General features: G+C 39.0%; 1 protein-coding gene across 6 annotated transcripts in view; it reads right to left on the reverse strand.

The window, feature by feature from the left end:
• Positions 1-1,184: 1,184 nt before the first annotated feature.
• Positions 1,185-12,667, reverse strand: part of MTAP (methylthioadenosine phosphorylase) — a 33,206-nt gene continuing 21,723 nt past the window's right edge. For all 6 annotated transcript variants that reach the window (XM_017833810.1, XM_017833808.1, XM_017833807.1 and 3 more), the window contains 4 exons: positions 11,763-11,865; positions 7,903-8,142; positions 7,274-7,396; positions 1,185-2,156 (listed from right to left, as the gene is read on the reverse strand). In XM_017833810.1, the coding sequence (XP_017689299.1) occupies positions 2,118-2,156; positions 7,274-7,396; positions 7,903-8,142; positions 11,763-11,865 (505 nt within the window). In that variant the 3' untranslated portion in view covers positions 1,185-2,117. The remainder of the gene's footprint in view (positions 2,157-7,273; positions 7,397-7,902; positions 8,143-11,762; positions 11,866-12,667) is intronic.

Genomic DNA, 12,667 nt, shown 5'->3' on the forward strand with positions numbered 1-12,667 from the left:
TGTTGACCTTCATGAAACTTGCACTGGGGTCCACTCCTCAAACCCGTCAAGGTCTCTCTGGATGGCATCCCTTCCCTATGGTGAATCAATTGCATCACTCAGCTTGGTGTCTTCTACACACTCAATCCCACTACCTTATTTCACTGATGAAGATACTATACAGTATTGGTCCCACACCTTTGAGGGACATCACTCATTACTGGTTTCCACTTGGACATGGAGCTATTGACTGTAACTCTTTGGACACAGTCATCCTTACCTAGTGTTGTTATCTAGCCTTGCATAGGAAGAATTTATAACAGAAATGTGTAACAAAACTCACTACCTATGGACCTGCTCTGTGCCACTATCCCGTGACAGTAAGTACCCAATATATTTAAAAAAAAAAAAAAAAATCGACACAACAATTATCTTTATATGTCACTACCAAATGTAAAAAGAGAAACCCAAGGGGGACTGAAAATGGACACCCATAAACAACTTTCTCTTGGAACAATCAAATATGAACTTCCTGGCTCCAATTTATTTCACCAAAAGTGCCTAGGGGACAAAGATAAAAATGGAAATAATTTTTAAGGCCAGAAACCTGGTTTGGCTTAGTGAAAGGCAGTGAAGTGTATGTTCAAGCTCTGTCTCCTGCAACCCAAGTTCTTAAAAACACCAGGAAACACAGAAAATTGGTTAAGCCACTGTTGCCAGTATCTGAAAAGCACTTGTACTGGTTTTGCTAGGCAAAGTATGTCCAAATCTAAAGGCTTTCACAGCAGGAGACTGGGTGTCTAACAGAACAAGACTATCAAGGTAAAATGCTTATGTACCTTCTTTCTTCTATTTTCCTTTGGATTAGTTTGGGGTTTTTTTACATTACCATTGAGAATCCTTACCTTTCACGTTTCTGATATCTTCCTTGCTTGCCTTGCATTCTAATCCACTTCTGTCTCATCAATCCCTGTTGTTCAGGAACTTAGAACCTAAAGTTCTGAGCAGCACAGTGTTTCTAAAAAGTGGTCTTTCTAAAAGCAGTGCTTATAAGGTATCACCACCAACCTGTTCCATGAATGGCAAAAGTCATTGTGAGATAAACAAAATTCACGGACTTAATGACTAGAAGTAAATAAACAAACCCCAATTTGCACACAGCTTAGAGAAGCATTTAATTTATTTACTAGACAAGAAGCAGCAGGTTATTTTATTAAAGTAAAATTATATTTAAAAATTTGAAATGCATACATTCAAAGCACTGGAGCACATTAATCACTTAATACAGAATCTAAATTTGGAGTTGTTCAGTGAAGCAGAAAATGGCCAGCATAGTGGGACACTGGCACCAAAGTACTTTTATGTACAGTTCTGTAAGTCACATAAGTACATCTTTAGGCACAAATCTGGCTTAGGCATCACCAATTTTTTCAACAAGAACATTAGTTAATTACACAACTGCTGCTGTGACAGAACCACCACAATTATTAAATCATATCTTCTAGCACACAAACAAATACACTTCTTTAAAAAGAAATAAACAGAATTAAAAATAAGGATAATGTATAAAAATAGCATAATTTTTATTTGATATGGTTTGCTCAGTTTTTCTGCTATGTTTCAGAAGTGAATTATTAATCACTTGCTGTATTTAAGGAAAAGATGGGAGGTAGAAACAGCAACACAAATAGCCTATCTGTGAATCTGCTTTATTTTTTTACCTTATTTTATGAAACTGCAACAAGAGTATTACCTAGACTTTAATTTCTACCATCAATTAAAAGGTACCACTGAATAGAGCATATTGACTTTTGTTCTTCAACCACTGTCTGATCCAGCTTGACAGTAAAGCTATTTCTAGTTGAAAACATCATCATGGCTAGGCTTCACGAACGAAGATTTAGGAAGGCTCTATCCACCTTTGTTACAAGAGTTGAAAACATACTCAATAGCTAATTTTAACCATCGTATACATTATCAAACTGATAAAGATTTTAACAGTGGCCTTACATATTATCACTGGTTAACATCTAGTCCGTTCTTTTACGCTCGTAACAATTTTTGGAGATATTATAACCTCTGGAAGTTCACAAGTGATCCATTCTTCCTTGTAAGCACTCCAAGATTCATCCAGGTTGTTACTGCTTTGGCAGGATGACCGAACACTGCACTGTTGTCTGAAATACAAAGTCACAGTAGATGAATGCTGCTCCTGCCAGTGCAGGGGGAATTACTTTTCAATGTAAAAGTAGACTACATAGCTTCCATTTGGATTACAAATAGGTGTAACTCCTTACCTGTGCATAGTTATCTCCAACTTCTTCTAAACCACAGAATTTAAAAAAATTACAAGATGGGCATACCCACACATGGAGCTGTCACTACAACTTTTGAAAACCTATGTGACGCTGATTGGTATTGAGAAAAACAACCATATTGCAGAAACACTAAATTATGGACTTTGGGCTCACACGATACAAATGAAAAATTGTGCAGCTTGCTTTTCTTCACTTCTATGTGATTTTTCAACAGTTTGAAAGTACAGCCATTCAGAAAAGAAATCTTTCTCTAAAGCTGTACTCACTGGGAGCGAATGCAATCAATACTCATGTTATGTAGGGAGAGGCAACTTTGTCATTAGCCACATTCAATGGCAGGACCTGAGAAACACTTCAATCTCAGCTTTTGTGAGAGGTCCTTAGCCTGCAAGTACCACTGCATGTGCAGACCAGTGCAACTACAGTTGAAGCGAAGCCTTGAGGAATTTTTCCCCTCTGCCTTATTCACCTGAGCCAGTTTACTCTGGTCACATAAGTACATTCACTGATTTCACTGAGACACTTTTTGAGGAGGAAAATTATTCAAACATATTTACAAGATTACAGTTCTACATGACTACATTAGGAACATCAGTTTCAGCTTGTGACAGAGCAGAAAAAATGACTGAAAAATATTAAGCTTTATGCCCTTTAACCTACCAAACATAAATGCCCAAGTGAGTCAATGATGAAGTATGTCAAAACACATACATACGGTATCTACAGATACCTTACCCTATCTAAACTATTCCACAGTATTGACTTACCACAACTCTCAAAATACAGCATTATGCCTTGTATCAAAGGTCTGCCAAATACCATTTCACAAAGGCTAGTACAGAAGTTCAAAAAAAGGCAGGTAGCATCAGGTTTCCTCACAGAGACAAGAAATTTACCTGAGAAGCACTCACAAAAGCTCTGACACCTTACCACAAGCTGATTTGCTTGCAATCACACTGTAAGAAAAATCAGTTTCCACAGGACATCCCTTTTATCGTTGTAATTCAGACTCTCTTCTGATCCTTATGGTGTTGAATGTTGTTGTAAGAAAAGTACAGAGCTCAATTCCCAGTTATTATGAGCTAAAATTCTTTTCAACAGGACAATTTTTTCCTCTCTAACCAATACCTTTCCTAGCAAAGACAAAAAGGAATCTACTATATCAGTTCCCATTTGAAATTGTCTGCTGTCACCAAAATTCATTTACTGTCTTCAGCAATGAGACCATGTTTTACATGATAAGCTTTTGGTATCAATGCAGTGGGTTAAGTTCTTGTTGCCTTTGGCATCTCTTCCAAGTGTCATCTATAGACAAACTTTGGTTTTATTGAAAGAATTCCTAACATGCCTGCTCTTGCTTTTCTATTCCTTCTTTGTAGCTTGTCCCTGCTTCCAACCCTTGAATGTTGCGTTTTCACACAGAGCTCTGTTTCCTGTTCAGTCAATTCAGTTTCCTGACTGGTCTTTCTTTGGATCAGTCCTATACTTGGAGAATGCTGCCCTTAAGGACCTGCCTAATTTCTGGAGTTCCTTGTCTCTTCAGAGCTGCCTTCCATGAGACGATACCTACAACTTCATTGGTTAAAACCAAGTATGCTTAACTGAACTCCAGCACCTGTACTCTGCTAACTGCCTTTCTTGCTCCCCATAGGGTGTCCAACGCCACTATTTCATGAGCATTACAGCAACAACTGCCAGTAATTATCACCTCACTACACAACTCTTCTCTGTGAGCAGCATATCAAGCTGTATATCACCCATGACTGAAACATCCGATCCAGAAATTTCCCTGATACCAGCCAGAAATCACTGGGACCACTGTGATCACCAGCATGATCTGTGTTTCTTCATCCATGACATAAATATCATGTGGTAGTACCCTGTTCTGAAAGAGTAAGGGCTTTAACCTGAGACTGGAGAATGACCTCTTTATAGCAAGAGCCAGGAAATATTGGTCTAAAGACATCTTAAGCAGTAAGAAAATTAGTAACTTTCAAATTATGCCTAAACTCACTGGCATATCACAGATGAAAAGACACATGAAAGAGAAGGGACCTTTAGCAGAAAAACAGCCCTTGGAGATTTTGCTTCAACACTGCAGTCTTTCCTAAAGACTACTGTGAGATTCAGAGGTCACACCAATGCATGTGGGATGCATACCTCCACGTAAGGAGAGAGAGAAATGCAGGTGGGCAAAGAGACTGGCAGCATAATTTCTCCTGCCTGGTGAAGTTCCTTCAGTCATAGCAGCCAGATTACAGAGCTCGGAAAGGAAAAGCTCTTGTGTCCATGTAGGGCTTTATCATTTTACATGCTTCCCCAACACTTGAAACAGACATTGAGATACCCAGCTGCATACTGGATATAGGCTGTCAGTGACAGTAGTGTACCAGCTGCAGTCTTATTCAGCTTGCCCCTTGTCTGTGTTCCTTTAACACATTACCACAGGACATGCAAGACATGCTGCCTTCAAGCTCTAGGAAAAGGCACCTCTGGAACAGATCAGTTAAAAAAACCTCACCACATGACCTTCAAAACTCCCAGTGTAAAATACATAGAAGTACACTACAAGAAAATAGTTTTTTAAACTCTTTATGGTTCACCTACACATTTGTACAGAACCACATATGTATATTTCTCTCTTTGCTGCATTGCAAAATTGCCTCTCTAATTCATTAACTCAGAAGCCTAGGATCAATCCTTTATCTACTTTACCATCATTTCATTCCCCAAAAATGAAGATTTTTAGCCTTTTCTGATTTTCCTACATAAAATCAGAATAAGCCTCCAAAGCCTTTGGAGCTTTAGAACTTTGTCGCTTTTCTAGACTACTTGGTTGTGTTAAATCATAAACAGTCGTGACTCCTACTCTCTTGACAGAAAATTTCAATCCCCACTGCCAATACCTACTTTCTGTTTCCAGTTCTTCAAATGCCTTCAGATCAACTCCCTTTCTCAGTATACTATCACTCAAACCAAGCCACTATCTGCAAAGAGCAAAAAAACCATAAGAATTGTCAGTCTTAAGTGAAGCTACCTCATTATTCATCATTGATAATGAGGCAGCACTAGGATGGAGTGACCCTTCCTCTGGTGCTTCATATTTTCTTCCCTTGGCAAATAGTACTTAAGGGACTGAGCTGGAAGAAACACTTTACAATGAACTGAAAGAAGGGCTGGTGTTCATTAAAGGGGAATCCCGCACACGTAGTGACAGCTCTCTTTCACTTCTGATGAAGATTCAAGACAATCATGCAAAGGAATGCAAGAGGACACTCCTCACTGAAGTACATCTGCCAGAAATGGAGGCAGATCCCTCAGTACTTTCACAGCATTATATAACTGGGAACCATTTCCTTGCATGTCAGTATGAAAAAGTAGTTAAGGAATACCTAGCATATGTTTTGGACTATTTGTTCAAACTCTGAGTTTTGCTGTATAGCTAGGCATCTCTATTAAAGATAGCAGCCCCATCCTCTGAAAATGTTTTCTGCGGATTAGAGAGGAGAAGGAATACTGATTCTGTTGCTTCCCTTATCCATACATGACACAACTTTCTAAAGAATGCAGAGAGGAAAGGGAAAAAGTCAGTCACCTCTCCCAAATATATATAGAGGGGACATTAATATAACTGGTTCAGATAACGAGGTGAGGAAGAATCATAACTCAGTCACTCCCAATAAAAAGTAGGTTTTTCAGTGAAGAATCAACAAAAGACTAATTTCAAGGATTTGGGCTGGACTTCCATGAACCTGACCTGGTCATGTATGCTCAAAAGTGTCTGAGGTGAATTTTGCTTCATATGTCTTTCCTTTAGGACACTGACTAAACTAGAGATGAGAGTCAGTGACAAGAGAACCATACTGTAAACAAACCCCAAAATTTGATTCCTATCAGAAATCATGGAAGATTTTTACAGCACATGCAGTTCTGCTGACTATTGAATTTCAGGGACACACTTTCAGGTATGTGAAGACATGACTTATGCCTGTGTTCATCTTTCTTACCCATTCAAATTTCAGTCAACACAGTGATTTTTGGAAAAGAGGCAGAAAGAACCTAACAGAGGTTATCAGACTGGATTCTCTCAGAAGTTTCCTCAACAGGCTTCCTCCTTTTCAGACAGCTGCTGCTTCCACCAAGAGAGATCCTTGTGGCCCACTTTTGTCTACTCTCTTTCACATTCCAATTATCTTTCCCTACCTCCCACACCACCTCAATATAATCCTCAGTTATGCTCACACTATAAGCTCTTTGTACTCTTGGAAGTAGCTATTCATCAAAAAACACTTGTTGAGAACTTGGATAGACATCCAAACCATTTAAACACTGTTTTTTCCCTCTTTGCTACAGCCACAAATGAATCTCAAGCATGCTTGTGAAACAGAGGAAATACACAATACGTAAGTAAACCTTGCCTAAGAAAAATTCTGCCTAAAAATTCCCTTGCCAATATGTTTTGAAATGTTTTTCTTCGTAGGTTTTTTTTTTTTTTTCACACACTGTGGATTTGAAACCTGTGGGAGAACACACTTCCAAATAATTTCAAACTGGTTATTACCCATATCTTGTAACAGACTCTTCTTCTACATATTAAAGTGAGCACAATGCTTTTGGTTTGGTTCAGTCTTTTCCACTTGACTCTCCATTGTGCTAAGATCAGGTTTTTCATTTGGATACTCACATATATCTGTATCTTACTTGTGCTATGAAAGATAACACTTCATCAACCATATATAGCTAACCAATTTTTTTAACCTTTTGTAAAACTTCTTGTAAAACTGAAGATAGATCTTTGCAATAAAGCTTGCAACAATCTTGTAAAATGTTTGCCCATCTTGGACGGATTTGGTTTCTTGAAGCATCTACTCTGAAACATTGTGATTTAAGCAGAAACACTCTATACCATACACTGTGTTATGTATTTACACACATACACTGTTTCTTGTACTCATCAGCCTCATAAGTGTACTTACTTTCAGGGTGTGCAGGGTGTTGGTCCATTCCATCGAACCTATCTGAGGTATAGCAGTAAGGAGTATGCTAGTAGCCTTATTTGCATTCCCTTTCAGCGTCTTTAAAACTTTATCCACTGAAACCTAGAAATACAATAAAACTGAATGATGTCTCTCAATTTTGATGGCACACGTTTTTAACAACCAAATAAATTTAACTCATAAGTATAAAGGTGAAGCCCTACAATGTCTTTTGAGACAGTAAAAACACCTTTCCTCTGTGTGTGTATGGTGTATATTTGTGTATTGTACACAAACAGGAGAACTAAGGCATATGTGCTGTTTTGCACAGAGCTGCAAAAGAAAAAACACCAGATCAAATACAAGACAGAGCTCATGAGCTTCATACTCAAAGACCACCTGATTCAGACAAGAGGAAACAAAATGTTTGCTAGTATTGAGGCAAGTTTGTGAAAACAAAAGAGAGCAACGACTGACTGTGTTCTTACTTTCACAATCATACATCACGAATACCTCAGGGATACTGATGTAGGCAAGAACAGATTTAGTTCAATATGTAATCTCTTACCAAAACCACATTCTCATTCAAATCCCTGATGACAAGACCAGAGGAAAGAAGTTTCACTCACTGCTTCTTCATGTTCCTTCCAGCAGTCATAATCTGTTGCCATGGCAATACTAGCATAACTCATTCCAGCTTCCTTCGCAAGAATCACTTCAGGCACTGTGGTCATGTTGATAACATCAGCTCCCCAGCTGCGAAACATACAGCTTTCTGCTCGAGAACTGAAACGTGGGCCTTCAATTGTGACCACTGTCCCCTTGGAATGACACTGGAGCCCCAGCTTCTTGGCAGTCTCAATAAGAACCTGCAAAACATGCCAACATCACGAAAAGGAAATAATTCCCCTCCTGCAGTGCTTTTGCATCCCCTCAAAAAGCTTATATAGAAAAGAAGTTAGCTTTATGCAAAGCAGTCAAACTTCATATGGCTACAGTTGTCCAAAACCAAGGATCAGTTTAGTTTTCCCCACCCAACAAGAGAAATTAACAGTCCGACCAACAGGAACGAACTTGAACTCATTTGATTTTGTTGATATCAGCTGGATTACTGCTTTCAGTGCAGACTAAGACTGGAAAACAGGGGTTTTTTTGCATATTTAGGCTGTGCTTACACTGCAAACAGAATGGTAGAAGTGGTCCACTGAGTACTACATTATCACATGGTGGAGTTGAGCTAGTGAGAACAGTAATAGGAAATTTATGTTTTGAAGAGTTGTGGTCAATGGGTCATTGTGCACGTGGAGACCAGTGATGAGTTGTGTCCCTCAGGGGTCGGTACTGGAGCTGATACAGTTCAACATCTTTGTCAGTGACACAGATAGTGGGATCGAGGGCACCCTCAGCAAGTTCACTGACACACCAAGCTGCGTGGTGCAGCTGACAAGGTGGAGGGAAGGGATGCCACCCAGAGGGACTTTGACACACTTGAGAGCTGGGCAGATGCAAACCTGAAGTTCAACAAGACTGAGTGCAAGGTGCTGCACCTGTGTTCGGGCAGTCCTAGACACAGCTACAGGCTGGACAGAGAAGTGACTGAGAGCAGCCCTGTGAGAAGGACTTGGGGGTGACGGCTGATGAAAACCTCAACATGACCCAGAGATGTGCACTGGCAGCCCAGAAAGCCAATGGAATCCTGAGCTGCATCAAAAGGAACGTGGCCAGCAGGTCGAGGGAGACAATTCGACCCCTCTACTCAGCTCTTGTGAGACTCCACCTGCAGTACTGCAAACAGTTCTGGGTGTCCCCAAGACAAGAAGGACATGGAACTGTTGGAGCAAGTCCAGAGAAATGCCACGAAGTTGATAAAAGGACTGGAGCACCTCCTCTATGAAGACAGGCTGAGAAAGTTGAGGCTGTTCAGCCTGGAGAAGAGAAGGCTGCATGGAGACCTCACAGCAACCTTCCAGTATCTGAAGGGGCCTACAGGGAAGCCAGAGAGGGACCCTTTGTCAGGAACTGTAGTGATAGGACAAGGAGTAATGGGTACAGATTGAAAGAGGGGAAATTCAGGTTACATATTAAGAAGAAACCTTTTACTATGAGGGTGGTGAGACACTGAACAGGTTACCCAGGGAGGTTGTGGATGTCCCAACCCTGGCAGTATTCAAGGTCAGGTTGGAAAAGGCCTTGAGCAACCTGGTCTAGTAGGAGATATCGCTGCCCATGGGAGGGGAGATGGAACTAGATGATGTTTAAGGTGCATTCCAACCTCTTAACATTCTATGATTAATTCTGTGCTGTAAATTAATCTAATATTAATCACACCTAATATTTGGGTTCATTGCTGATGTTAATTCTGAATCTATGTTTAACTGAAAGCCAATTATTACGTATTGTTAATAAATCAATAGACAACTTGAATTGTGACTTGACTTAAACCACAGTTGAGCAGTACTTTCCCAAAATACTTTACAAAGTTCCAATTTTACTGCCTATAAGATGTTGCACTGAGCCTCAGTTTCTGAAAGCACTAATAACCAAGGTACTCTGTGGTATTCAAAACTTTACAATCGGAGGAAAAGATAAACTCAGTTCAAATGCTTATTTAATTTACAGTGCATAAACCAACTAAACCAGAGTATTTTAATGAATTTGCAAAAATGCAATATAATATAAAGTTTTCAGATGTTTTGATGTAAAATTCCTTAAATAGACTGTTACATTCAGAGTTCGGACTTCATTATTATTGCATTTATCTATGAAATTCCCCTGCATTGGGTTGAAATTATTCCAACTATTTTCAGGGATAGTTTCATGGAAAAAGTTTAAGTCACTTTCGTCTTGTATTTCAAATGAAGTAAAAATATTCCTTCTCAGCCTCACAAAGAGTTCAAAACCACATGTCCTTTAAAACATCTGTTAGACTGATTAGAATGCACAGGCTAATGAGATTATGATCACATGTGAGACTGGGAAGTACCTAAATGTTTTTTCTCTGTTTGAAAAGGTGCATTTCTCTGCTGGCTTTTCAAAAACTGTAATACCTAAATAACATCATCTCTAGCTAGTTAACAGCTGAAAGACAACTAGTTTAGGTGTATGTCTCCTGCAAGCCCAGGAAATGCCTTATGCATGAGTACTTACTTTTTTTTTTAAAGTGAGAGACAGTGTGAAGTGCTGCCAATCACTTCAGAAATAACACTGTTCTCAATCAATTTCTTAATAAACTCCTTGTATCTGTTGTGACATGACACCATGCTCACAGTTAGAAAGTAACTCTATGCCAACAAACCTTTGTTAAGAGCATGTGACTAGATTCCTTTTTGCAAGAAAAATGCAAAGTGTATAATTTGCAGCTCAAGAGAAGAAGGTCAAACGCATGCATATGTTTAATATGCAGTGGTTTGTTTCCTCATGAGACTTGAAATATCTTTAGTTCATTGTAAAACATCTCAATTCCCAGTGTGGACTTGCCAGTGGCTATTTCTAAACCACAGTGTGGCCAATTAACAAAAATAGCCCATAAGGACATTGAAGTGAATTGGTGACAAAAGCACAATAGATCAGTAGTACAGACGTTTGTATGTTCTCTGGGTATAGATTGTGCCACCTGCTTCACAACTGAGCTCTGTCTTGCTTGCAGACAGCAAGTCTGTCAGATTGATATGACTGATTTTGTAAGTACTCCTGTTCCTCTGAAGAACATAACTCCTTGCAGCTTCTGATCAGAGCATTCAACAATAGCACAAAATATGAAGTTCAACCTTCACCTTCCTTTTTCCTCAACTCTAAGAATACACTAAGGTGACATATTTAATTACAGATACAGCCCTCCCAGAAGCTTATAAAGGTGCTGAAAAACAGAGAAGTGTTTCATACTTCCAAGTCTAAGTGGTTATGAACCCTGAAAATCCTGAAGTGACAAAACTGAAAGCAAAAGTTAAGAATAAAAGGCTACTGCAATTTGGCTTGTTTTCACGTTTAACATCCTAAGCCTTCACTCTCCACCATCACCCAGCTCTGCAATGCGCAAACCTACAAATGCTATACCGTAATTTCTGTGAATGCTACAGTACTATTTATTTAAATATTTGTATTAAGTATGTGGAGTGCCTCTACCATAGGTGCAGCTTTATTCAGAACAAAATGGAACCAATTCCTAATCCTAACTGCTTTGTTTACTTCATTGCTCACTTGGCCAGTTACCCGATAAATAAAGATCTTTTGTCCATTTATTAAGACTGAGGAAATCTAGGTTGCCAACTGATATCTTCTGGATATTTCCCTTAGAAAGACAGATACAAGATCTTTTACTTCCCATGTCTTCCAAATGTTACATTTGTCCTTAATACCATGACATATTGGACGAACAGGACAAAAAGGTGCATATTGTGACTATATTCTAAGAACACACAATTAGACTAATATATCACAAAAAAGTGCCATAAAAATAACATTTCTAAATACTACTACAAAACTCACTAACCTCTCTGGTTTTGGTGCAGAATGGCTCTGCCATCGGAATGTGACATACTCCTGGAAGACTGGAATGTTGCCCATCATATAAAGTACAATGTCTTTTAGTTGTCCTAGAAAAACAGTAACATGCTTAGAGAGAAGAACGGAAATAAAACAAAATAGAAAGCAAGAAATTTCTACAAATCACAAATCACAGCATCCCTGGGAGGTGGGTGGAAAAATCAGTATGATCTTAATGACCACCTATAATCCTGTTTTGTCTCTGTTCAAACCCTCAGAATTGAGCTCAAGACTATAAAAGTGTTACTCCAGGAGTGCATTATCAAATAATTACAGAAAATCTTTTGTTAACAGGACGCTGAAATGCTTATTTGTTCTCAGCATTTTCACAATGTTCCTCAGCTATGTTCACCACATTATGTTGCAATTCTACCCAAAAACAGTCAGCTAATTTAATAGTGAGGCATGTAACCTCCAAAAAAAAAAGCACAGTAAGCTTTCAAGAAAGCAAGAAATAAAGTCTGAATTACCACAAGGCTAGTCAAAGTAGAACTTGTTCATATCATTGCATTCTTACATTGAAAAGATGGGAATTTACAGGAACAGCTTCCTGCACAAAAGAGGTCTGAATTCAACTAGAAAAATTTGACAACAGGTTGTCTTCTTGTTCTCAGAAAGATTATGCCCATCCAGCACTGGCAGCTCCCCAGTAGGAGAATCCTTTTTCTCTTTTCTTTCAATTGAGAAATTGTTTCCTTGCATGCTGTAACAGGGAAGGGTGGAAAAACCAGGGGAAAAAACAGGTTCGAGGGATCCTGGTACGTGAATAAACCAAACACCGTTGCTAGTTGGCAAAACAATAGCTATTTATTAGGAACAAGGTGGCAAACAGGGAAAAAGGTGAATAAAGAC

The sequence above is a fragment of the Lepidothrix coronata genome, unplaced genomic scaffold (genome assembly GCF_001604755.1).
Source record: "Lepidothrix coronata isolate B3197 unplaced genomic scaffold, Lepidothrix_coronata-1.0 Scaffold220, whole genome shotgun sequence".
NCBI lineage: Eukaryota > Metazoa > Chordata > Aves > Passeriformes > Pipridae > Lepidothrix > Lepidothrix coronata.